Source organism: Osmerus mordax, chromosome 9 (genome assembly GCF_038355195.1).
Source record: "Osmerus mordax isolate fOsmMor3 chromosome 9, fOsmMor3.pri, whole genome shotgun sequence".
Taxonomy (NCBI): domain Eukaryota; kingdom Metazoa; phylum Chordata; class Actinopteri; order Osmeriformes; family Osmeridae; genus Osmerus; species Osmerus mordax.
Window position 1 is genome coordinate 7,941,219 of NC_090058.1, and position 27,730 is coordinate 7,968,948.

Sequence of the window (27,730 nt, forward strand, 5' to 3'; positions counted from 1 at the left end):
TCCTAGATTTCACTGGCCATTTCATATCTAATGCCCACATTAGCGGCACAATGCTTTGTTTTGACTGTGCTGCCGGCGTGAGCAGAAAAGGGCATATTAGATTAGGCCTTGGTAGACTAAGCATCGTCTGACGAGGCCTTCTCTGCTGCACACACACACACACGCACACACACACACACTCGGTGAGATAGGAATCATTAAGGAGGTTGACTGGAGGAGTAATTGAGATTCGGAGAGGCCATGCAGAACAGTGGAGGTGTAGGGGGGAGATATTCGCAATTTTAAGGCTCCCAGAATCGTTTGGTTTAATTAGAATGAGGTTTTGGTTCTCGTCGCGACACTCTTACTGTCTCCCTCGGTTGTTCAAGATGGAGGGAGAGGAACAGAGGGAGAGAAATGAGTATTCCCTACCTCTCCCCTCCTCGATGAGCTTCCTCTGTTCTGTCCTCTAATTTTGTGTTTACTCTTTCCCTCGTTTTTCTATTTCGCTCTCTTGTGACCCTCTCATTTCTCCCTTTCAGGCCTCTTTCTCTTACCCCTTTCTGTCTCATTCGCTCCATCCCAACCATGCTCTCTCTCTCTCTCTCTCTCTCTCTCTCTCTTTGATCGCTCCCCTCTTTTCATTCACTCTGTGGAAATACATCGCTCTCTCTTTCCCTTTCTCTTTACTGTTTCCTCTAACGCATTCCTGCTCTTTCAGAACTGCTATCGTTCTCTCTTTCTATATCTCTTTCTTTCTCTCTTTCTCTCCTATCTGAAATCACATCATGAAAGGGGCTTTTTTTTCTAAATGAGAAAGTGCATTGATGTATCAGTCTGTTGGCATTGAGTCTGAAGACTGGCCCTGCAGTATTGATGAGTGAGTGAGGATATCTATCTATTTGCTTTCATCCCTGTGTTGCACACCTCCTAGAGGGCACTGTATGTGCTTCTGGATTACATCCAATCATAGAAATAGATAAACCAGATTCAAATCTATTTTTTGTGTTTTTATTGAGAGACAAATAGGAGAGACTCCAGTGTGTTGCCGTAGGGCGTAAATCTGTCGTGGGAGAGATGTTTTTCTGTCATGTTTGAAGTTCAGATCTGAAACCCCTGTTGTCACTTCAGTTGGGGGGGAACTGTGGATTGGGGAATTGTCATTTGATGTTTTTTGGAATGTGGTGGCATGTATATTTGGGTGTGTGTGTGTGGACAAGGGGGGGGGGGGGGGCGTTGTGCGTTTGTGTGTGTGTGTTGTCTGTACATGGTGCGTGTTTATGTGTGTGTTTATGCGGTCAAGAGCCACATACATGTCCAGTTGTTTAATCACTTAGGATCGTCATGACTGTCACAAACCATATCTTATCGTCTTATCTTAAGATCCATCTGTGAAGCACACACATGAACGATGCCAAAGGCAGGTACTGTTCAAATAAAGAGAACGTTTATGACAATAAACAAGAGAGACTTTACTGTTATGGCCTCCATAAAAGTATATAGTATCACTCTCAACTTATCATCAATCACTCTGTATTGCCCGACTGTAACATTCAGCATAACGTTAGTAGTAGCCTACAGCAATTTTAGCATGTTTATCCCACAGTAGAATTTGCATTTCTATTAGTTCACATGCACATTTAGCCTTAGCGTGTTGTACTCCACTGGGTGGTTCTGGCATCTACCTTAGCATTAGCCTACATGAAGGCAACACTAAGGCTGCACTGTAGAGCCCTTTTTGGCTGCAAAGCCTGTTCTTCCAGTAATGTGAAACGGTTGTGTTTCACACACTGCTCCTCTTCCAGTTGTTACATGTTCCCCAGCTCTCCACCGCTCCCCTGAAAGCCCGCCAATAAGGCAGGATCTTATCTTCTCCTCCTCTCCTCTCCTCTCCTCTCCTCTCCTTTCCTCTCCTTTCCTGTCCTTTCCTCTCCTCTCCTCTCCTCTCTTATCCCTTCCTCCCCTCTACCTCCCCTCCTCTTCTCTCTTCCCATCTCCTCCTTTTCCATCCTCTCCTGTTTCCTCTCCAGTCCCCTCCCCTCCTCTCCCCTGGCCGGCTGGGTTCTGTTCTATAGGTCTGGGAGTCTGTGTGGGAGGACATGTGGCAAGAGCAGAGGCTGGGGGGGGGTGGGGGGGGGGTGTTATTAGGGGAGGAAGGGTGCGTGTGGACAGTACAGTAGAGAGGAGGTGAACTGGGGCACCTCCTAGTTTCAGACTTCCAATGAATGTGAAGTGTTTAACCCACAGAGGGTGGCTGAGTTTGTTCTGCCTTATTGAAATAGCCATAGATATATGACTGCACACACACACACACGAACACACACGCATACACAAGCATTTCACATAAAGAATGGCTGTGTGTGCGTTCCTCTCTGGCATGCCTTGCAGTCCTCATATACCCCTCCTCTGCTAGCTTTCAACAATACAGACGAAAAAAATATCCCTCGCTCCCAGCCTCCCTCCCTTTCTCTTCCTCTGTTTTTCTCAGTGTTGGGTTATGATTGACAGGGCACAGCTGGGGAGGCCAATACTCCCCGTCTCTCCACACACGCACACGCACACACGCACACACACACAGATTCTCTCCCCTCGGTCCTGTTGGGTGTGTATGGCACCAGTGAGTGCCACCCGGAGCTTCTCTGGAGCATGTCATACGTGCTCTCCCCGCATACCACTGACCCCCCCCCCCCACATCACCCCGACTACTCTGTGCTCCCTCACCCCCCCCCCCCCCACATACCACCTCCTCACCCCACCTCCCCATCCACCCTCCCCCTGCTTTAAGTTTAGAGCCCACGCTGGAGCTGTGATGTCACCGCAGGGTTAGGGGCCTGCACTGTGGCCCACTCAACCCCACTGCATGCTGGGAGAGGAGGAAAGGAACGAAGGAGAGAGGGAGGAGGAGGAAGAGGCGGGAGCCTTAGAGACAGAAGGAAGATATTTTTCCTCCATACCATATCTTAGAATCCATCTGTCAGGTTACAGCATGCTCTGAATCAAATCAAATCTAGATATTTAATATTTCATATAATATATATCATGAAATATGATATATGTACATGCTAATTAACTATTTATACTAAAGAAACTGAAACTCTCTCCTGCAGCTTCAGCAGGAAGTGAACTAGCAGCTAGCACCTTTACCACTAGAGTGGACATGCTCTGGAAACTCAGTTTAGAGGTAGCAGATTAGTAGCAGACTATGGTGGCTGTGAGCGGTGCTATGGACAGTCGAGGGTCCTGGGAGGGCTGTGGTGGTGGGAGAGAGGAGAGGGGAGAGGGGAAAGAGGAGAGAGGAGAGGGGAGAGAAGAGAGGGGAGAGGGGAGAGAAGAGAGGGGAGAGAAGAGAGGGGAGAAGCTGCAGCAGAGTGTCACCTCAGGGGTATGGACTGGGGGAAGCTTGTCAGCTGTGGAGGAGACTGAACCCTGGGACCCCACCAGGCTTGGCCTGTCCCCTTCGCTCCACTGAACCCTGACACAGCAGACAGAGACGGAAGGACACACACACAGAGTCACACACACACACAGACTCACACACAGACTCACACACAGTCACCAAAAAGCACGTGAACTCACACACACAGTCGCTAACAGACATGCATGCACCTACACGCACACAAGCTCACTGGCGCACACACGCAGTGAAAGGAGTTTGAAAGCAGAGAGGGATGAACCTGGTTATACAAACACAGAGCAGCAGCCCTGGCGCCTCTCTGCTGGGATCAGCGAAGAGGGGGAGGGGGAGGAGGAGGAGGAGGAGAGGGACAGAGGGAGAAAAGGAGAGCAGGAGAAAGCAGAACGGACCTGTGGGCCGGCTACATCTCACACTGAAACACTAGAGGAAGAGTAACTCCTCTCCCTCTCTCATCTTGTCTTTTCCTCCCTCTCCCTATCTCATCTTGTCTTTCCCTCCCTCTCCCTCTCTCCCTCTCTCATCTTGTCTTTCCCTTCCTCTCCCTCTCTCCCTCTCTCATCTTGTCTTTCCCTTCCTCTCCCTCTCTCCCTCTCTCATCTTGTCTTTCCCTTCCTCTCCCTCTCTCCCTCTCTCATCTTGTCTTTCCTTCCCTCTCCCTCTCCCTCTCCCTCTCTCATCTTGTCTTTCCCTTCCTCTCCCTCTCTCATCTTGTCTTTCCTTCCCTCTCCCTCTCTCATCTTGTCTTTCCTTCCCTCTCCCTCTCTCATCTTGTCTTTCCCTCCCTCTCCCTCTCCGCACCACGCCCTGCAGAACCGGGAGAGCAGCTCAAAGCCAAGGAAAAAGAGGGCGACTAATAAGGAAGGGAGAGAAAGAGATTGAAAGTCCAAGAGAGAACGAGTGGTTTAGTAGGCCCACTAGGCAGTCTGCGAGCTGTAGCCCCACATTCTAGGTGCAGCAGAACAGAACCCATACCTGGAGAGCAGAAGAGGGTTTCAGCATCAGAGCTGCTCTGTGTAAAACCACTGTCTTGTAAAACTGAGGTGCCATGGGAGGGATAATGGATGGAGGGGAGGGGAGGAGAGGGCGGTAGAGAGGGAGGGAGGGAGCAAGGGGACTGACGAAAAGAGGGAGAGAGAGAGAGAGAGAGAGCAAGGGAGGGATGGGGGACAGAGGGAGGGATAAGACGGGGGAAGGGAGGGAGCAAGGGACTGACGAAAGGAGGGAGAGAGAGAGAGAGAGCAACGGAGGGATGGGGGAGGGAGGGAGGGGATAAGACGGGTGGGAGAAGAGCCAGAGAGAGGAAACAAGGGAGGGAGGCGGACGCTTATGAACCAGCAATCACTCTCCAGCTGGCACAATAGAAGCAGGCTGTATTTTACTAGAGTATCAGGAAATACAAAATCACCTCTCCCCTCCCTCCTGGCTCCAAGTGAGGAGGACAGGGCAATTCACTTTTTGTGTGAGGACTGTGTGTTACTCTTGGTAGTTGGCTTGAAGTATTGTTTCATTCCTAAGGACAATTTCACCCATTAAAATTGAAAATTGAAATGAATAATATTGTGTATGTGTCCATCACATATTATTTTGTATTGGGCACGGTATGGCTTACTTCCATTGATATTCCATTTATATAATATGCTGTAAGTATAAATATAAGATATATCTCTATGTAAAAATGCTATATTGTGTATACATACAGTGGGTGGAAGAGGAAACAGAATGGTACCATCAGGGTGGGGCTCGGCAGTGGGGGATTGATAATCCAGACCAGAGAGATCCCCTCCACCTCTCTCTTCTCCTCCTCCACCATCTCCTTCCCCACTATGTCTTCCCCCACTGGAGATGGTGGAGGAGCAGGTGATGTCCTCTCTGGTGGGGAGTAGAAGCCCTCCTGTGCCTAGCCCCGCCCTGGTGATAAACCTGTCCTGTAGCTGTCACACAGCTGGGCAGCATGGAGAGGGGGAGAGAAAGAACAGGGTAAACTGAAACAGAGTGTGTGTGAGACAGTGAGAAAGAGATACAGACAGCAGTATAAAAGAACACGCCAACCAGAGCTCCCGACTCTCTCTTTCTCTCCTCTCTATCTCTCTCGCTCTCTCCCCAGGAGAGGGTAGCAGAGTGGTGCGGTCCACCTAACAACCTTCCTGGATATTTTTATAATTCATCATCAGTCCTAGCCTGTCCGCCTGCCTGCTAGTGCCGCCAGTGGAATACTCTCTCCCTCTCTCTCCCTCTCTCCCTCTCTCTCTCTCCCTCTCTCCCTCTCTCTCCCTCCCTCCCTCCCTCCCTCTCTCCCTCTCTCTCTCCCTCTCTCTCCCTGTCTCTCCCTATCTCTCCCTCTCTCCCTCCCTCTCCGTCTCTGCCTCTCCCTCCTCTCTTTCACACTCGCTTTCTCTCGCTTTCTCATTCTGTCTCTTTTCTCTTCTTCCTCTCGTTCTGTCTTCTTCTGTCCCTCCCTCCCTCCCTCTGGCCGTTGGAAGTCTGAAATTACATCTGTCTTTGAAGTTAGAGCGCACTGTTAGCGTTGCTATGGCTACGGGGACGACGGCGAGTGTGTGTTTGCGTGTGTGTGTGTGTGTTTGGGGGTGTAACTAACGTGGCTGTCTCCCCGGGTAGCGTATGCATGAGCTCAGCAGTGAATAGTCCTGATCACATTAGGCTGATGTTATTAGTGTCTCATAAGCGCCCAGTGTTACTTGTTTGGTTATTAGCGGGCGCCAACATAGGTCTTCCTCCAACCTCCCCCACCCAGACGCCCGCATGCTGCCTGGGTGACATTTTCCATTAAAGCCTGCTAGCTGAGAATTTGATGCTGGGATGGCAGTCCCATTTGGTGAATGTAAAAGTTTTTGAGTGATTATTGTTTGTTTTGTTGGGGTGGGGGACAGTGCAATTGTTGCTGACTTGCTTACGTTTTGCGCTTATTGCTAAACTTCCACTACACCCCCACAGAGGGTTCTACTGAAGACATTTCTGCATGCAGTGGTTTGCCTGCAAGGCATCATAAGATATGATGAGAGAGAGAGAAAGACAGAGAGAGAGGGAACGAGAGAGTGAGGGAGGAAAAAAGAAGGATGTGATGGAGGTGTAGAGGGGGCTGGGGGGTGAAAATAATGTTCCATTAATGCAGAGGCGAGCTTGCGAAGGCCCCGGCGCCAATCTGCATTTCCCCAAAGTCTCCACGTTATACATTTTTCATGAAACACTGAGCGGGAATTAGCGACGGATTGCTGCTGCAAATCTCTCCTCCTGGTCTGGGGCAAGAGAGACAGGGAGAGAGAGAGAGAGAGGGGGGGAGAGGGGGAGGATAGGGAGGATAGGGAGGGGAGGGCGAGAAAGCTGAGAGTGAGAGAGGGACGAATGGGAGAGGAAGGGAGAAAGGAGAGAGAGAGAGAGGGGGGGGAGAGAGAGATAGAGGAATAGGAATAGGAAGGCAAGGAATCATTCCTCCAGGGGTTGCTGAAGAGGCATCGTTCCCATCTACCTGTGTGGGCTCAGGCTCACACAAGCATACAAGAATTAAGATACACACACACACACAGAGACAGTATGAACTCCTCCCCCTCCTTCTCCCATCAGAGGCTCACGCCCCCAGCTCTGAATGGCTGTGCGGGTGCTCTCCACTGTCAGTCAGCAGACGAGAGCAGAGCAACAGACACAGTTACAACACAGTGAGTCTACCTTCAGAGAACCCTTGCCCGCACAGACACACTGTGTTGGTCGGTCATGTTTTAGCTCAGCTAGAAGGTGTGCCGACACACACACACACACACTCATGCACTGTCTCTAGGCAGCGGTCCCTTCTCAGCATTCACCAATAATCATCAGGTCGCCTGTAGCCCAAGCTCACTCCAGAGCGCCCAGGAAACCCTTTAAGAAGCTCTTAGTTATCCTCCCACCGGACACACACACACACACACTGCCTTCTGGGATGGGCACACACCTTAACTACCTCTCTTACGCACATACACACACACAGACATTGAGATGCATGGAACTCCCATTGGTAATGATATCTGGCTTCAGCTCGTGTTTGTACATGAAATGGTGTTCTGCTGTCTCTCCACTCTTGTATTGAGGAAGACTGTGTGTGTGATAGAGTGAGTGACACCCTTGCAGCCTGTCCTGAACTTTAATGTTTTTTGTTACCATAGCCATATTTACCTCTCCCCTCTCTTCCCCTGATCCCCTCTTCCCCTCCCCTCCCCTCCCCTCTTCTCCCCCTCCCCTCCCCTCACCCCTCTACTCCAGTCCCCTTTTCTCCCAGCTTGTCAGTTACAACCATCTGACCCCAATTTCCCTCTGGCCCCTCACCCCAATATTTCCCCCTGATAGCGGGGTGTGTGTGAGGGAGACCTGGGTGCTGTCATTACAGCCCTGCCTCACAGCTACACCCCTCTCACCCTGCTTTCTTTCTTTGCCCACTGATTGACACCGAGATTGGATGTTTTTTGGGAGTGTGTGTACACACACACACACACAACAAACAAACACACAAAGGAACACTCCCTCTCTCTCTCACTCTCTGGCTCTCTCACACACACAGGCACAAACACAGCTGTCCCTCCATGGTTGTGTGTGCTGTCTGAGCCCAATGTGTCCAGATGGAGGTCTCCAGCGAGGGCCTGTCTCAGTGTAATTCCTGTCCTGCCGCTACAATTTGATTTGGGCCAGATTACAACAGTTTGGCCGGCTTGCGCTATATTGCAGCTTTATAGGCAATAAGTTTGGGGGTTCCTGGATGTGTGTGTGTGTGTGTGTGTGTTTGCACAGAGCCTGTGATTGCTGCTGTAATCTCGTATCCTGCTGAGCAACAGTTATTAGAAACGTTCAGGTGCTGTGCCATGGTTTATAGACAGAGGCCTGTTAGCAGCTACAACACTCAATGCTGGCCGGCTGCCAGCCAGCTAACACGTTCACCTGTGTGTGTATGCCTGTGTGTGTGTGTGTGTTTACAGGATCAGTGTCTCTTGCTTTATGTGCTTGTATGTGTCCGTGCTACTGAGCAGCCGTCTAATGTGAAAACCTGTTCAGCTGTGTTTAATTTTTTTTTTGTTGCCATTACAAAGCCCAATCCCTAGAGTGAGTGTGCGTGCACGTTCGTGTGTGTGTCTGTGGGTGCGTGGTTGTGTGTGCATGTGTGTAGAGGGACTGAGTGTCCTGGCTGTGTTTACAAACATAGCTGCTCAGCCACAGTGAATGGTGTTAATCCACTCTTGGCCACAGTGCAGCATAGAAAGAAACATGCTGTGAAGTGAAACTATGAAGCAACTAGAAAAAGTCCTGTTCCTCCATCCCTGAGATGGATGGAAGGAAGGAAGGAACGAGGGAAGGAAGGAAGGAACGAGGGAAGGAAGAAGGAAGGAAGGAAGGAAGGAAGGGGGGATACCTACAAGACATGAGATGAGGGTGGGAGGAGAATGATAGGAGGAGGATGAAAGAGAGGACCCTGGGGATGCATAGGGGAGGACAGAGAGAAGAGAGAACAGGGGGAGGAGAGCGAGGAGCGTTCATGGAGGGCAATGGGGAAAGAGGAGAGACAGAAGGGGGCCAGGAGGCAGGGAGAGATGGCGTCATTTGGCCGGGGTGCCACGGTGGACACCTGTTGTCTCTGTCTAGGCACTCCCTCTGCACCCCAGCAGATCTGACGCCGTTTAAACACTTCTGAAAGGATTCAATACGTTGTCATTGTTTTTAAGGCCAGACCAGAATGTTCTTTTCCCCTTGTTTCTCTGGCTGTCTCCTTTCTCTATTTGTCTGGGCCTCTCCGCGTCTGTCCTTCTGTTAGCTAACTGTATCAAGGGGGCTAGGACTGTGAATAACAACCAATGACGTGCCGTCAGCGAACGAGCAAGGCACTGTGTCCTTTCCTGGGTGACTTTGGGATGGGAACACACAGACGCTGTCTTCTTTTGGTTTTGATGGTTACATTAGAAGGGAGAGAGGCAGACAAAGAGAGAGTGAGAGGGAAAGGGAGGGAGGGACAGTGAGAAGAGGATGAGTCCATCAAACCCAAGTCTATATCTTTCTCTCTCACTTTCTTTCACTCTCCCGCCCCTCTCCCTCTCTCTCTCTTTCACCCTCTCATCCCCTCTCTCTCTCTCTCTCTTTCACCCTCTCATGCCCCCTCTCTCTCCTCCTTCTCTTTAGCTCCTCCATATTAGAATGTTGATCGCAGCTCTGCTCAGAGAGCCTTATGCCAGGGTAATTACAGTAGCTTTGTCCTCCATAATGGCACTGCCACACTCCCTGTCCCTGTGTGTGGGTGTGTGTGTTTGTGTCCAGTGTGTGTGTGTGTGTGTGTGTGTGTGTGTGTGTGTGTGTGTGTGTGTGTGAGTGAGTGTGTATGTGTGTGTGTGTGTGTGTGAGTGAGTGTGTATGTGTGTGTGTGTGTGTGTATGTGTGTGTGTGTGTGTGTTTGTGTGTGTGTGTGTGTGTGTAAGGGGATCCGGACTACAGATTGTGCCCCTTTCAGCCATGGCAACAGCTCTTTAGAAAGATCATGTCCATCTGCCAGGCCTGGCTACTGATGAAACCCCTAACAGCTGGGCAGGCCTCTCTCATTGTGTGTGTGTGGGTGTGTGCGTGTGTGTGTGTAAGTGTGTGGGTGTGTGTTTGATGTGTCTTTACGTCTGTCTAACTGTCTGTCTGTGTGCCAGGGCTGTGATTGGGGTCCCTCTTCATATCAATATGGTCTGACCTCAAAGAAGCTTTGTTTCTGTGTGTGTGTGTGTGTGTGTGTGTGTGTGTGTGTGTCACTTTGAGTGCAATAACATACAGTACCTATATTCTTTTCCCCAGTGTGGGAAAGTTCAGTTTCAAACATTAAAAGTTTGATGTGCGGATTGCCTGTGTTTTATTATGTTCCATCCGTACAAACTAGACAGATCCACTTTGTATCCTGCATGAGAGACAACTGCGTGTGTGGGTGTGTGTATCTGTGTGCGTACGCTTGCTGTGTGTGTATATCCTGCCCCCAGAGGCTGTGCCTGCTAATCCAATCGAGGAAGGTGAGCTTGTCTCCGCCGCTGACGTCCTCCCTCCATCTCCTCTAATTAGACGTGCAGCAGGGTACACATTTGCATTGTATTACCCTCGGCTCACATCATCTCACACCAGCCCCCCCCCCCCCCCCCCCGCCCCACCCTCCTCCCACGATCCACCCCTCCCCCCCTGCCGCCACTCGCATTTAATAACCGGGCCGAGCCGAGCGGGGCCATGCTGGGCTAAGACATGCAGCCACCGGTTCAGTTAAACGCAGCATATTTGCTTAGTGTTGCTGTTCAATAATGCATGCGCTGTAGGGGTGCAGGTGGTGTCAGCGGGTATGAAGGGACCTACAGGAGGGCCGGGCGTGGAGGCTGGGGGGGTGCTGGGTAATGGGATTAGACCTCGGCGTGTTTATGGTGGAGAGGGTGTGTTCCCTACTGCCCCTGTGTCTGGGGAGGTCTCCCTCCGGTCAGGTTGGTCAGTAGGAGCACCTCCTCCTGCTTGTCTCTCTGTCCCCTCACACTTGGAACTGAGCCTGGTTCTGGTGGTGAGGAAAGAGATATCAAACATCACACATACGGATTTTGGGCATCTGTTATGGTGTGTTTGTGTGTGTGTGGAACTGACAACCTGTGTGTGTATGGGTGTGTCTGATTGTGGGTGTGTGCGTGTGCTCATGTGGCAGCCTGTCTGTGATTTCTCCCTGTCTGAGCAGCAGATGAAGTCGAGGCTGTGGGGATGTTTTTGTTTTTATCATCCCTCTTCAAGGTTGCTTCTTATCCCCCTCTGGATTTCTACAGAGTACTCTTAAAAGCAATTAAAGTACCTTCGATAGACACTGGAGCCTCCTGAACCCCCCCTCTCCCTCCGCTATCCCCCCCTGAACACCCCCTCTGCCCCCCAGCTGAAACCCCCCCCCTCCCCGAACAACCCCTCTTCCCACTCCTGAACATCCCCCTCCCCCCTCCCTCTCCCCTGTCTTCCCCTAGCTGAACACAGGGATTGCTTGGTTACCGCCGGCCACTCTCCCAGAATGCTAGAGTGAACAGAAGAGGCAGAAATAATACAATTCAAAAGCGGCGTTTTCAGACTCAACATTTTTGTTTCTTTTTTTCCCCCACTCTTCCTTTTCTTGTGTTTGTGTTGAGTGTGTGTGTGTGCTGAGTGTGTGGTAGCGTGTAGCTCCTCATGTGTATGGATTCTTGTGTGTGTGTGTGTGTGTGTGTATGTAGCTACCAAACAACCTCAGGCTTGCCTGTCAATCAGGCCAATAGTTAGTGTTTGACAAATTCTATTCCCTAATAATACCTTTTCCTCTTAGTCTTACCCACCCCTTCCTATTCTTCAGAGTCTCCCCCCGCCCCTTCTCTCTCCATACGCCCGTTCATCCATCCTGAGAGTCGCCGAGTACGGGCGAGAACAAACAAATGGCCGCTGGGAGCGTGTGCGTTATTAGGCTATGTAAATGTGCCCACGTGGCGAGAAGCGTGGTGAGGGGTAATTTTGAAGGAGCCTGGCACTGATGGCTTAGCGGTGGTGGCGGGGCTAGGCCCGGGCTAATGGCACCCAGTCTGCCTCCTCCCAGGCAAGCACATCCATTACCAGACACATTATTGCCACGTAATGGCTTATTTGTTGGCAGGGAGAGAAAAAAATTGCAGAGGCGTCCGGATGAAAGAAGGGGTGTAAGGAAAGTGCCAGAAGAGGGAGAGAGATAGAGAGAGTTTGTGTGCAGAGAGAGGAAGATTATTTGCGTACGAAAGAGGGGGAGACAAATGAAGAATGCACTGCCTGGAACGAGCGCAGATCATTTGCAATTGAGTTACAGAGGTTATGATTACTCGTCTCTCAAGTCTTTTTCCGTCTTTCTGTTTTTACTCTCCCCCCCCCCCCCCCTCCTCCTCCCCTCCGGTTGTCGTCAAGCTCTTGTCTCATGAAGTCGGTTTTAATGACAAGGAGAGTTTTCTTTTCTCGCTATTATCTCATTTGTTTGGCGTGAAAGAAGATATCTGTCACGCAGAAAAAAACGTCTCTGGGATTCAGTTGGACCCGAGGATAAATGTTATCCCTGTTTACGATGGTGGTTTGGAGGGCGAAGACGGGCGCCAGGGGAATCTTCGCTGTGACACATGGGTTTGACGATGTGTGTGGCTGTCTGCACGCTCAGCATTTTGGTGCCTGCCCTTCCATTGCTTTACCGGTGATTCCTCTGAGAAGCACAAGGGGGGGGGGGGGGGTTGGGGAGCCAAACCTGGCAACTCACAGTGGTGTCGTTCCCTTCTGTCCTCTCTGTCAACATTCATACTGCTGAGCAGGGAAACCTGGACTTATGTTTTATTTACATTTGTCAACTTTTTCCAGGTGGTTCTGTCGGAACAAGAATGTGACTTCCTCTTTCTGCTCTGTGCTTCTATGCACTCCTATGCATATTTCATAAACACAAGCACACACACACATCATTTCTCGAGGTAAACACAATAAGATAGCTCACAGGTACAGAGTCTGGAAGAGGTACAGAGAGCGTGAGAAGCTAGCGGTGATGGGATGCCTGTGTTTGTGCCAGAGAGCATGTGTTGTGGCTCAGTGTGGGAGCGCGAGCGTGCTTGTGAGTGCGTCCTGCCGTCGTCCTGGGAGTAGTTTTGAAAGCGTGTGCTTGCTTGCGAGCGAGCTAGCGAGTGCGGGGGGGGGGGGGGGGGGATAAATGATGTGGAAATCACATTCACCTTGAGAGTCCTTCTTTCTTCCTCCTGTTTTGCCTTCCTCCTCGCTTTGAAAGAGCTGCCGCGCCGAGTTCAAAGGGAAGCGTCTCTCTCCCGGTGTGTGTGGGGGTGCGTGCGGGTGCGTGCGTGTGTGTGTGTGCCGTGAATGAGGAACGACGGAAGGGCTGATACGCGAGGGCCGCTGCTACGTTTCTCTAATGCAGCCTCGGCTCATCAAACGCAGGCCCGGCTTAGAGGAGCCTCCGTCCTTCTCCTGCCTTCTCCCCTTCCCTTCCTCCTCTTCTGCCAATTAAAACTAACTGGGATGGAGGCAGGAGGATAGAATGGAGGAATGAGGGTAGGGTGTGTGATTTCCATTTGGTCCTTGCAGGCTCCACACCCTTACCTCTTATTTGGACTGATGAAAACTACGGAGGACCCTTCACACAAGTCCTACACTGCGCATGGGAATTTTTATCAAGGGCAATATATCGGAGAGTAACTAATGACAGGGACACAATTACGGCCCGTTTCTCTCCGTTTTTCCTTTTTCGCTCTCTCGCTTTCTCTTTCTTTCTCGTGTCTCGCACACACAAACACACCAATAAACACACACGCTCTCGAAGCAAGCCCTCCACCGTCAGTGGAAATCAAGATAACTGATAGTGTCTGTCTTATCGACTGAGCCCATCCAAGGAATTGACTGCAGGCCAAAACTCTTAACAATCAAGAGAGAGTCAAATCTGTTGAACAGCCTCTGGTTCCCTCCAGGTCCCCCTGGTGTTAATCAGCAGCTTCAAACACCTTTCACTGTTTGAAAGGGTTGTTTTCGCTAACACTGGAGTATCGCCCAACCAATGCACCCAACAAGGTGTGCTTAGCATATGCTAGCCTCAACTCTAACTCGGCCCTCTCTATTCTATCGAAATTGAACGGGGCATGCCTCATTTAGAATTTAGCCATAGTGCATAAAGGAAGCCCTGGCCAAACGGCGTAGTTTAAACCCTCCCTCCACCCCCTCCCCACCCCCCCCTCCCCTTCTTTAGGTCTGAGAAAAAGATAATCAGACTGAAAGCCTGAAGGAGAGAAAGAGAGGCAGAAGATGGAGGGAGAGCTCTTTCCGCTTGTGTCCTGAGAGGACGGATTAGGGAGCGGAAGCGTCAGGACGGGAGACAGTAAAGGTCACCTCTCTTCTCTCCTCCCTCCCTCCCTCCTCCCTCCCTCCCTCCCTCCCTCCCTCCCTCCCTCCCTCCCTCCCTCCCTCCCTCCCTCCCTCCCTCCCTCCCTCCCTCCCTCCCTCCCTCCCTCGCTCCTTCCATCTCCACCAAACGATTTCCACTCAAACTCCCGGGGCAACTTAATTTCCCCTCCAAAAAGGTCCACGGGAAAAAAAGGGAGGAGAAAGAAAGAGGGAAAAAGAAGGTGGCAGGGCGTTTGGAGTGAAAAGAAATGAAGAGAACAGAGGGAGGAGAGGGGAATGGATAAAAAGAGATAGAGATGGAGAAAGATGGAGAGAGAGAGAGAGAGAGAGAGAGAAGGAGAGGGAGAGAAAGGTAAGAAGAAAGGGTCTAGACACGGGCTCCTCTAATTCAGCTTCCTCCTACACAGTTGCACTTCATGTCACAGGATAGGAATATCCCGGGGTAATTTCACAGGAACCACTAGTGTCTTCGAACACTGCAGTGAAAACTATTTGCACCCCTCAGCACGAACATACTTGAACATTAGCTTTCTATATTAGTATTACCCTTACCAGAGGTGTGGTGTTCATTTCTATACAATGGCAGTACTTCAGATAAACAGCTCTGTAAGTGTCTGTGAGGTTCTGTTGGCTGTGCAGGTGGTGAGAAGTGCACAGTGGGAAGGGGGGGGGGGGATTGTGGGCTTGGCGTTTGCAGTTCTGATTATGAGCCCAGTGAAGTGGTGGTCATAATTCCAGGGTGGCTGGCTGCCTAGCCCAGCGCGGCCCTACGCGTTTTATCACAGCTTGAACCCCCCGTCAAATCAGCCATGCAATTATAGGCAGATTGTCAGGGTGACACATACACACTGTATTTACATGCACACACACCCATATATATGAACACACACTCACACAGAAAGAGAGAGAGAGAGAGAGAGAGAGAGAGAGATAGAGAGAGAGAGAGAGAGAGAGATAGAGAGAGAGAGAGAGAGGGGGTGGTACAGAGTGGAGGTCATTCTCATGTCTGAGTACACAGCAGTGCAGTACTGAGTGTTCCCTTCCACTGCACTCCAACAGGGCCTCGCGCAGCAGGAGGTGAAAGCTCTCTCCTTCTCTCTGTTTCGCCCTCTCTGTTTCTCCAGGAGAGCTGTTACACGGCGTTTGGTCTCCTCCGTGGTCTTTCACCCTCGCTCGTCCATCTCCTTTTTTCCCTCTTCCTATCCTCGCCGGGTCCTTTCTGTTTCGTTTCACGTCCTCGTGTATCTTTCTCCCTCCTGTCATTTTCCCGCTCTTCTACCTTCGGTGTCTCCCTTCCGCTGCCTCAATCCATCTCTCACTCCATCCCTCGGCCCCCTCCCCTCTCTCCTCCATCTCCTCCTCTCTTCTCCCCCTTGCCCAGGAGACTGGATGCAAAGGTCATCCCTGCCTGACATTTTCAGAGGCCCCATTGATTTTTTTCTCTCCATTTCTTATTTGGTGACTTGAGAACCCCCACCCAGACCCAGCACCCCCCCTTGCCTTTGGCCCCTGCCCCCCCTGCCTGCCCAGACCCCCCCCCCCAGCCCTCCCAGCTCCCCACCCCAGATAGCAGGGCCTGCCTCCCACCCCAGGGTCAACAAGCTAGAAAATAGGCTTTTCTGTCTGTCTTTTTCTGTCCTTGCGTGTAGACACACTGTATACATACACATCAACTGTCATGCATCAGTGTAATTTCTTTGTGTGTGTGTGTGTGTGTGTGTGAGTGTGTGCTTGAGGGAGTCAGAGTCAGGTGGATACAGATAGCGAGAAAAAAGAAATACCAAGAGAAAGACAAAGACAAAAAGAAAAAGAGAGTAGGATAGAAAGAGAGAGAGAGTAAAATGATGTGTGTGCTTATGCATACTTTGTGTGTCTGTGTGTGTGTGTTTCTGTGTGTGTGTGTGTGTGTGTGTGTGTCTGTGTGTGTGCAATCTTGTTGCCCTGTTCCTCAGGCTCACTGCAACGGCTGCCTCTGAAAGAAACACGGCCTCGCGAGACATGTGGTGAATAAATGTCCAAAATAAGTAGTGTAAACAGACAAGCATCTCTCTGATATGATAATGTTCCTTAGCAGTTTTTGTTCTTATGCTAATGAAGTGGACCGCATCAGTAATCACTTTTAAGCCTTCAGCGAGAAAATGGGGGGAAAATAAAGAGAGGAACTACAAAAACAAGTCCGATCCGAGGCGGGAGTGTGTTTATGTGCACACACACACACACATGTGAGTATCCCATTGTGTGAAACGTGTGTTTCCAGCCTATCCACTCATGTTGAGCAGGGTGCTCAGGGCTACACATGTACATGATCCGCTGCTCAGTAATGAGACCCAGAGGACTGACCCAGAGGACTGGCTCTGGCCAGGGATGCAGACCAGGCCAGGCCAGGCCAGGCCATGCCAGACTAAATCAAACCAGACCAGGCCAAACCGAACCAGGAAGAGTGGGGGGTTGGTGACAACATGGAAGATCGGGCAGCTACCTTGGAGAGGGAGAGGGGGAGTGGAGACAGACTTACTGAAAGATACTGAGTAAAGTCTAGTGCTCTGATACAAGGAGCCAGACTGCTGTGGATGGGGAGGGGGCTACTGTCAGAGGGGAAATGAGGCAGTGTTTCCTGTGTACTGGAGCTTCAGTTCTAAACCAGACAGACCTCCAACTGTTTCAGCTCGGATTTGTAATGTTGGCGGCTCACACATCTAAATAATGAGGTGGCCTGCTACATAGCCTGCCATGTGGAGGTCTATTAGTGTTTTATACCAACTGAGTTTGTCTGCGTGTGTGTGTTCTGGGAGTATGGTTTACTTACAGACCAGGCATCCAGTAACCTTGCCTACACCTCAGCCAGGACACACACACATGGGCACGGACCTACAGGCACACGCACACACACTCACACACAGACTCTCATTCAATAAGGTACTGTCACTACTCCAATAACAGTCTCTTTATTAAAGACAAAAACACATCGCAAACACCAATGGCTGTGTGAGGCACAATCCATCCAAGGGCTTTTCTCCCCGGTGCTGTTAAGTTTAGCTTCATCTCATAATGGCTCTTTCCCCCTCGTCTTTCTCATGTCTCAGCGTTGCCCTCTGCATTCACAGCCGTGTTCCTCTCTTCTCTGCTCTGCTAGGTGCGGAACTGAGCCCTGGAGAGCTCTTTGTTTACTGACGTTTTGACTCAGTCCTTGAATTCGGGATGCTTTCAAAGGCAGGTGAATTTGAAGTGAACCTTGAATGAAAACGTGTGCCTGCACGCTGAGGGGGTCTGTGCCTGTGTGTGCGCATGCCGATTCGTCCTGTCCTCCTGTGCTCATAAATGAACGCCCCAACTAACAGAATATTAAGTTGTTTGCCTCTAGTGAAGAAAGCCCCAGACACTTTGTAGTAGACCAGTTGACTCCCAGCATACAGCATGCTTAGCCGCCTAGCTCATCAGCCTGATCTGCATCCCTCTGAGTTGGAGGAGGAGTAGCCTGGCTCCCTCTTGCTAACGCACCAAAGGGTTAAGAGCCAGGGTCAACAACACCAGCTTGCACCGGCAGGTGTGACGGAGAGATCTTCCTCTCCCCCCTCTCTCGTCTTCTCTCCTCCTCGCTCGTGTCCTCTCTCCCCCCTCCCTCTCCCCCTCCTCTCTCCTCCTCGCTCGTCCCCCCGCGTCCTGTTTGGTCCCTCTCTCACCTCCCAGACCAAACACATCACTTCTATTGATCCTGGTGTCTGATAGGGCGATGTTGTGACTGCTCTGGAATACACATTGGCTTGGTTACAGCTGCTTGGCGCGCGCACACACACACACAAACACAGATGCACAGGTTGGGAGGCAGACGTGCCCACGCGCGGAATGACCAACTACCACACACACTCACATACACGAATACGTGGAGGTCCAAACACATGCCCACAGAGTCTTAGGTCTCTACCAACGTGCACACACCCCTGTGTCTTCCAGACCCGGGTTGGAGCTGGTATGCTGCTGTCACAAGGACAGGGTTGTTTTCTCTCTGCATCCCAGTAGAGTTTGATCTGCTAAGATGGTTATTAGTACAGCCAGATTCACCTCACACATGCTTAGGTGTGGGTGGTGGGTGTGTGCGTATATGGGTGTGTGTGTGTGTGTATCCTGTCCTGGGTGATGCAAGCTGCTCTGACATGGCTCTGATCATCTTGATGACCCGTAACAAGGAGGCTGTGATCCAACACACACACACACACACACACACACACACACACACAGGGAGATGAAAGATGGCACGTTGGTGTGTGAGTGTGTGTGTGTCAGCTCAGATGGAGTGGAGACACCTGACAGGACCTGGGGTCCAGGAGCTTTAGGGACAGCAGTGACACTATAGTGATGACTTGTTGACTGAGAGCACATTGTTAGATGGGGTTTGGACACATGTAACCCTGTTGTACGCGTCCCCACGCCCAGACACACACTACCTCTCTCCATCTCTCATGCACACACTTGACAGTTCTCTCACATACGTATACTGTTGGATGCATTGCACACTCACTCACACACACTCACACGCACACACACATGCACACACACTCCCATACACAGGCCTAATTCTCAGCCAGGTTGAAACAGCATCTCTAGTCTCTTATTTATTCCAGACTAAAATCAATTGGAAAGGTAATAAAATAAACTTGAGACTGGAATTAGGATAGTAATTGAGCCGTTTGTGCAAAGAGTAATAATGAGATTTACTAGAGGAGGAAGTGAAAAGGAGAGATTTTCTCTCTATTTTTTCTCTAATTTTCCTGTCTCTCCCCCCTTTCAATTCCCTCTCTCCCCTTTCTATCCCTCTCCCTCTCTCTCTCTCCCCCCCAGTGTGTGTGTTGTCTATGGCTTGATGCTATTAGAGCCATGCTAATAGAATTCTTGCACCAGAAATGGACTAGGGTTCTTACTCTTGCGGGGTAAATTGTGCCCTCAGAACAGTAATCATTTCTCCAGACTTCCTTTCTTGCTGAAAGGCACAGACTACACCCCCCCTCCATGCCCTCCCCCCATGACGAACCCCCCCCCCCCCCTCTCTTTCCTCTCTGCTCCTCTCCTCTCAGCACTCAGCATGATGAAGTTTTCCCTCTGTTGTCTGTGCCGGCCGGCAGCCTGTGCCCCAGGTTAGTTCCCAGGTTCCTCACTCCTCCCTGTTGCCCTCCTCCCTTCGCCTTCCCCCCTTCCCCCCATTCCCAGTCTCACTTTAACCCTCCATCCATCCACCTCTCACCGCTCTCTCTTTCCTCCATTCCTCCTGCCCTTCATCCCTTTTTTCCTCCCTGCATCCCTCACTCCTCCCTCCATCCGTCTCTCCCTGCCGTCCTCCCTGTCAGTGAAACAGCCGTGTGCTATCCTGGGTGGAGTCAGTGCTAGGCTTGGTCCATACACACACCCCAGCCAGGCAGATGGTCTGGGCCTCGGAGGAAGAGAAGAAAGGAGTGTGCTCTCCCCCTTGTCTTTCCACTCCTCTCTCCTTTCTCTCCCTCCCTCAGGGAAGGAGAGAGGATGGGACAGGGCTTATGTGTGTCAGGTGTCAGGTGAAAGACAGTGGGAAATGATTGCATTGCGTTCTGTGTGTGTGTGTGTGTGTGGAAAGGGAGGGTCTGTTTTTGAAGTGTGTGTGTGTATCTGGAGGGGTGTCATGAGGTGTGTGTGTGTACACTCTAGGCCTGTGTACCAGCAATGTACACAAATATAAGATTCAGTGTTCGTTATTGATTCACAAACTCCTATCTCTCCTTTTCATCTCACGATTTTCTCTTTCCTCTACTCACAAGGCCTCCTCAACCTATTGGGACTTTAAACACACACACAAACCATACGCAAACGCACACACAGAAACACACACACATAAAGACACTCACACATACCTGTTATCCAGTGTGTACACTCTGAGTGATGCGGTAAATCCAGCAGCATGCTTGTATCACACAGATCCTCTCTGTGCACCTGTGGGCTGGGCACCCTGGCACCAAGCTGGCACGCAGTCTGTTGTTGGCACTGGTGCCAACCTGGAGGTATTAGTGGTAATCACTACAGGTAGATGAATCCATTATGAAGGAATGTAAGGCAGGATGATTGAAGCTATCATTAGAGTTTTGTGTGTGTTTTTGCCAGAATGTGCCTGTGTTTGTGTGCCTTCCTTTGAGTGTGTGTGTGTGTGTGTGTGTGTGTATGCCTTCCTTAGCCTTCCACTGTGTGTATTTTTGAGCCTGCACATCTGTGGGTGCATTTGTGATTCAGCCTGCTTGTGTGTGCATGTGTGCGTTTTAGGCGGCACAATGTGTGTATGTTTGTGCCTTTGTGTGTGCGTGGGCGAGCCTGCGCGTGTGAGTGTGTGCGTTTGCGCCTGAGTGAGTCCGTACCCGACGCCTCCCCTTCATAACGAGAGATCAAGGATCGCTCTCCAGTTCATTTGGGAGAGAAAGCGGGAGAGCGAGTGAACCTGTTTGTTTCCCCCCAGTCTGACATGAAAGGGAGAACGTGGCAGCGTGTGACGGAGGAACACTGCAGACGAGAGGAACACCGCAGACGAGAGGAACACTGCAGACGAGAGGAACACTGCAGACGAGAGGAAGAACACACTAGCGGTGTCGCCCCCCGGAGGCACAGCAGTCTGTCTGCTTTGAAGCTGCCGCCAATAAAACTACAGGTCCCATCTCCAACGAGACTGCTGATCTCTGAGCTGGCTCTAATGGAGGAGATGCTGCCAGATGGGAGTTGTAGTCTCCTGTATTGGCTAGTGCTCAAAGTTGTAGTCCTAAGTTGACGATTGACACTTTGAATGGCATGCAAATGCCGCATGTGTTTTTTACAAATCAATAAGTTGGGATCTTTTTCTACATACCGTAGCAGAAACTGGTGTATTAGTGCTGTAAGCTGCATGTACTTAATCTGCAGACAGACAGAAGACAGTGGGCCAGGAAGGGATGTGTGTATGTGAGTGTGTGTGTGTGTGTGTGGGGGGGGGGGGGTGGTAGGGTCTGGTGGCCTGGGGAGTTGGGGAGTTGGGGTTGGGAAAGGAGTTTGGGGGTCTATATATAACTTTTTTAATGTGTAGTATGCATGTTTTAATTATGTGTGATTTCTAGATGTTGTCAGGCTCAGTGAATATGATAATAGTCGAGTGTGTCTGTGTTTATCGCTATACTCTTTCAAAGATTAGATAAATGACCTGTGGATTTCAGAAGGATATGACCAATGCAACGACCTTTTGAAACGGCTTCAACACCATGCTAGCAGCCGCGTTTGTTGTTAATAGAAGGCTACAATACAAAATCACCTCACTCGCCACGTCACATTATAATGAGCTGCTCAGTTGGAGCGTTCTCCCTGTAATGAGACTTGACCCCTCCTACCTAACGTGGCTCTAATGCTTTGTTTCCTCACTGGAACGATCCTCTTCTCTCTCTCTCTGTCTTTCTCTCTGTCACACCTTCTCTGTTTCTCTCTCTCCCTCTCTCTCTCTCTGTCTCTCTCTCTCTCTCTCTCTCTCCCTTCCCCCTCTAATTAAAGAAACAATGAACGAGGAAGACAACAAAGGAATGTAACCCTGGCGCAGTTCTGTACTGTAGCAGCTGCATGCGTACGTGTGTGTGTGTGTGTGTGTGTAGTGACATTAGCTGACTTTCCCTCCCTGCCCTCCCCCTACATTAAATGCCCAGTTTGGTTTAGACGTTTAAGCAGGCAGCTCCAAAGACAGCCGTGCCCTGGCTGCATAATCAAGGACCCTCTCGTCTATTGAGTTTGCAGTGTGGCCGATGGGCTAGCAAGTCTGGCGAACACTCGTCCGTCTGGAGTCCCCCTCTACAGGGCCCTCTCTCTTTCTCTCTCCCTCCCCTCTCTCTTTCTCTCTCTCACTCTCTAACTCTCTCTCACACACACACACACTCTAACTCTCCTTTTCTTCTTCCTACTCTCTCACTCTTTCCTTTTTTGGCATTTTCTCCTCATTTATCTCTCCTCCTCCCTCCCTCCTGCCTGTATTCTCTCTTGTCTCCCACATTCTCTCTCCCTCCTCATCTCTCCTCCTCCCCTTCTCTCCCCCTCCCCTTCTCTTCATCTGTCCATTGTGCATGGCACATCAGGCCCTAAGTTAATCATTCATCAGCATGACAACCTATCTATTTTTATTGGTGCGGGGGACTTTTCTCCCTTCTCTCTGTCCCTCCCTCCATTTCTGCCTCGCTCCAGAGAGAGAGAGAGGGGGGGGGGAGAGATTGCGAGGGTGAAAGAGAGAGGGAATGTGGCAGAATAACTTTGTCCTTGTTTTGATACCGGGGAAGATGGAAGAAAGAGAAATATTTAAATTACAAACGAATGAAGCAGCCGGCGGGGGGAAGAAATGAAGGAGAAGAAAGGAACTACTGATGAGAGAGAGGGAGAGACGGAAGAGTGTGTGTGTGTGTGTGTGTGTGGTGGGCTCAGGGTTTGGTGTGTGTGTGTGGTGGGCTCAGGGGTTGGGGTGTGTGTGTGGTGGTGATGGTGGTGGTGGGGGGGGGGGGGGGGGGGGGGGGCAGTTGGAGAGACCAATTGAAAGAGAGATGATTAAAAGGTCTTTAGGGGGATGAGAGGCCGGAACTGGTTTCTTACAGGGGGGTTTGTGTGTTTAATAATAACGCATTAGAACAGACATGAGGGCACCATGCTGACGGGGGAACCTACAGAGAGTAACCTGCATAGAACCCAACCAAATGTGTCAGAGGAATGCAAGCATGGGTCCCTGTCCTTTTATTTGATCATTTGAAGTCTCTACTCTGCTCCATTTCTCGTTATCTGTCGTTTTTTGTTCTGAGTTCTTTAGTTTAGTTCAAAAACTTGAAAGTCACCCCCCACTCCCCCCTCTTTTTCCTGTGTGTCTGGTGTGTGCGCGTGTGTGTGTGTGTGTGCACTTATGTGTGCTCCAGAAACACAACAATGTCACTGTAAAGACACTAGGAGTTGAAGCCACACCCACACATGAATGTAAACAAGGAAGTCACACAGGAAACACACTAATCCACGTGCGGAATCGATCGGAATCTGAGGAGCTACGGATGTAGCGCACCGCCTTGGTAGCAATCTAGGCAGGAAGGAAGTGTGATTGGTGTTGTACATGAACAGACTCCTCCCAGCCAGGGTGGACATCATGCTCCCCCCAGCCAGGGTGGACATCATGCTCCCCCCAGCCAGGGTGGACATCATGCTCCCCCCAGCCAGGGTGGACATCATGCTCCCCCCAGCCAGGGTGGACATCATGCTCCTCCCAGCCAGGGTGGACATCATGCTCCTCCCAGCCAGGGTGGACATCATGCTCCTCCCAGCCAGGGTGGACATCATGCTCCCCCCAGCCAGGGTGGACATCATGCTCCTCCCAGCCAGGGTGGACATCATGCTCCTCCCAGCCAGGGTGGACATCATGCTCCTCCCAGCCAGGGTGGACATCATGCTCCTCCCTCCACACTTCCTGCTTAAACCATTTACAGGTCATGGGAGGCTAGCAGCCGCAGGCACAGTGATATGACACACACACGCACACACACACACTCACACACATTCATGCAGTCACACCTTTATGAGGACACAGAAAGGGACCAGAATCAGCAACATGGGCTCTCTGTGCTCACGCAAAAAATCCTGCCACTTGTGAAATACTGTACGGACCTGGTAGGACCAACACACTGACGTTTGTGGGTGTGCGTGCATGTGTGTGCGTGTGTGCGTGTGCGCGCGGGTGCTTCTGTGTTGAAGAACGTTGACGACTCTTACACACTCGCACCCAGTTCCGGAGGATGACTGTGGCTTTTCACCTGATTGGCGGATGTGGAAGCTGCCGCCTCGATCAAAACCAACACCCCCAACCCCCTCCTCACAATTCAAATTCACTTAAAGGCAGAGAGAAGTGTTGTTTATCATCCTATCTGAAGCTCCATCTCTCCTCTCTCCCTCGTTCCCTCCCTCCCCTCCCTCGCTCGCTCCATCCTCCTGCTCTCCATCCCCTGTTTGAATTTCACTCCCAGGCTGGATGCGTCGCAACTCGTTCAGCGTAATTAAAATGAGTGCAAGAAGATGGAAAATAAGAAGGAGAGAGAGGGTGGGGGAGGGGAGGGGAGGAACGGAGAGAGGAGTAGGCTGAGAGGGAGGGGGGGAGGATAGAGGGAGAAGAGCCAGGTGAGAGAGACTGAAGGGCGATAGAAAGGGAGGGGGGAAGGGCGAGGTTGGGGGAGAAATAGCAGGTGAGAGAGTAAATGTGCACATGCAGATCCGTGTGTGTGTGTGTGTGTGTGTGTGTGTGTGTGTCTAGGAGCTGGTTTACTGAGGCAGATGCAAACACCTCTCCTCTCCTTTGTCTATCCATATATTTACAGTATATTACATTACATTTTATCCATTTAGCAGACGCTTTTCTCCAAACCGACACACACATAGTGCATATGGAAGGTACAGCAGAAGATCAAGCATCAGAAGTGCAGAGTTCTACAGTATTTGGTGGTCAGAGTCAAAGAACATTTTGTATTTACTTGGCACAGTGTGATATCTCAACGACAGTAGTGCCTCGTACGGTGCATCAAAATCAACGTCATATCTTTAGTGCAATATATGATGTCAGTGTTTACTGGAGACATTTCCCCATGGTCCTTTTCTGGTGCTGTATCTCTGTTCTTTGTAATTTACAAACACCAATAGAATTACATTTTGATATGATGTTCAAGTAACAATACCACCAGAGCAACAAAAAAAACAACGTTTTGTTGAACCTTTGTAATTACACCTAAAGGTTTCTATTTATACTCTATGTAACATTTAGCATTTGCAGGCTTTTGGTTTCCACTATAATAACGATGTGCATAATTTGTCTCCAAATTACAGTGGTAATAGATTGATGGGTGTACCATGTTAACACGTTCTCTCTCTCTCTCTCTCTCTCTCTCTCTCTCTCTCTCTCTCTCTCTCTCTGTCTCTCTCTCTTTCTCTCTCTCTCTTTCTGTCCCTCTCTCTGTCTTTCTCTCTCTCTCTGTCTCTGTGTCTCTCTCCCCATGTCTGTCTGGTGGACATACATTTCCTCTGTGCAGGTAAGCACTCCAGTAACCTTCTACATTCTATGCAATTAATGCCTCCTTCAGCCCCTCAAACTCCAAACGCATCTCCCTTTTAGTGCACTTGTTTCTCAAGTCTTCTCTGCGCTATCAAGAATGCCGCTTTAGATATGGCCCCCGCAGTCTCAGGCAGTAACACTGGATGGCCCACTGGATGGCAGTGCCCCTACTGGACAGATGCAGTACTGCAGCTCCTGTCATTACAATATCAAAGGTGTCTCTGGGACAGCGTGTGTTGCCTGGGTGACCTGTCCCAGTGAGTGTGTCCTGTTGTACCAGTGTGTGCTCTGATCATGGCTAGCTAGATACAGATGGCCTGCTGTGTGTGCATGCTGATGGGAGCTGGGAAAAGGGACCCTCGATTTTGAGCTCTGCCCACCTGGAAAGAGAGTCAGTGTTCGGCACATGAAGCTGCTCTTGAAAACCAAGGTAATCGTAGTCTGTTCACAAAGTCAAACAAAGATGAGAAAGATGACGTGCGCACACACGCACTCAGACGCACACGCACACACGCCCCTGCATGCAGTGCTATTTTATACTAGTCCACAGCAACTCAAAGAAAAGATCTAAGGCTTTTTAGTTGAACAGCTCTTTGTGGATGACTTTGCGGTTTGAGAGAGCCGAGAAAGAGGATGAGGTTGAAAAGGGAGCGAGTGAGAATCACCCAGCACCCACAGTGTGAATACAGCTTGCTGTGATAGGACTTTACCACTGAAGAATGTGCCTTTGAGATAAATGGCTTTCGTTCCCTGGCTCAGTGTGTCCCTCTAAGGGTACCATACTGGCCTTATCAGCCTGCAGTCGAAGGTTCCTACAAAGCCTGCCTTCCTTTACACAGAAAATACTCAATACCCAGCTAGCCCGGAGTCTGTATACTAAATTGGCTAAATGACTGTGAGCATGTGTGCTTCTCAGTGCGTTTGTAAAGGCCTATATCTTTAGAAATTGGACACAGAGCGTTTTTCAAAGGGAAACTGAGTCGATTTACCTTTTAGTAAAACTTCCATCTGTGTGTGCTTCTTGATACTGCTTAGTTAGGTTTAGTTCTGTTGTCTGTGTGTCTGTTTGTGTATGAGTGTATGTGTGTCTGTGTGTGTCTGTGTGTGTCTGTGTGTCTGTGTGTGTATGGGTGTCTGTGTGTGCATGGGTGTCTGTGTGTGTATGGGTGTCTGTGTGTGTATGGGTGTCTGTGTGTGTATGGGTGTATGAGTGTCTGTGTGTGTATGAGTGTCTGTGTGTCTGTGTGTGTCTGTGTGTCTGTGTGTGTCTGTGTGTCTGTGTGTGTATGGGTGTCTGTGTGTGTATGAGTGTCTGTGTGTGTACGTCCTTGCCTGTGTGTTGATGTGGTGTGCACCCTGCCATTCAGTGATAGCCAGAGAAAGAAATCTCACCTTAAAACAATCCCCCTCCTCAAATCAATAAGCTAATGGAGAATGCCAGACCAGTACTCTGTTGTGAAAGTGTGTGTGTGCGTGCGTGCGAGCGTCTATGCTCTTGTGTGTGTGTGACAGTGAGATCAGAAGGGTTTTAGGACTAGAGAACTCAGTCAGACAGACAGTCAGACAGAGGGGAGTAAATCAAAGAGAAGGATATTAGACAGCAGGAGAGAGGGGGGATTTCTGAATCTAATAGCTGTGTTCCCTGTGGCCCCCAGGACTGCTTCACCTCGCACAGCGGCGAGGTGTGGAGAGACTAGAGGCTCCACTGTAGTAAAGCCACACTGGGACACTCTCGTTGGCACCGTGGCCAAATGTTTCTTTCTGAAGCCCAGCACACACACACACGACTCACGCGGTCCTCTTCTAACTGGTCCTCAGCATGTTCCGGCATGTTGAAAGATTTACCATATTACTGCTCTTTTGCTCCACGCAGTCACATCCACAGGATTTACCCCTCGCTGCTTGGATATTTGCTTTGTCCAACACTCAGGCAATAATACACACCCAGCTCCGGGAATAGTTTTTTTTTTTCCAGCGTTTCTGGAATTGGCTTTATCGTTATTTTGCTGCTGCCGACTCGTTTCTCTCTCTCTTCTGCCCTCATTCATTTCCCTCAGGCTGGAGAAGCTCGGTGGCCTTTCTGCCCAGCCTCGTCCCTGGCTAAGCTGGGAGAATCAGTCACAGTTACAGATATTCTATTAGAGGAGACTGGAAACTGAATTGGCTTGCCCTTCTCCTCCTTCTCTTCTCCGGTCTTTTCCTCTCCTCCATCGCCCTCCATCCCCTTCTCGCTCCATCCGGAGGGGAGGGAGACTCTGCTGCTCCTCCAATCCTCTGTGCAGGTTTACTTTCTTCTCTCCATCAACCAGTTTCTTAATATTTGTGTCCTCCATCTGTCCTGGGCCAGCTTGGGCCGATGGCCAGGG

At 50.3% G+C, this 27,730-nt stretch overlaps 1 protein-coding gene across 1 annotated transcript in view; it reads left to right on the forward strand.

Annotated features, from left to right (window-relative positions):
- The window catches only part of LOC136949087 (AT-rich interactive domain-containing protein 1B-like), a 67,970-nt gene extending 40,909 nt beyond the window's left edge, over positions 1 to 27,061 (forward strand). Inside the window, exon 5 of the mRNA XM_067243292.1 lies at positions 27,020 to 27,061. Coding sequence (XP_067099393.1) covers positions 27,020 to 27,061 — 42 coding nt within the window. The remainder of the gene's footprint in view (positions 1 to 27,019) is intronic.
- The last annotated feature ends 669 nt before the right edge of the window (positions 27,062 to 27,730 follow it).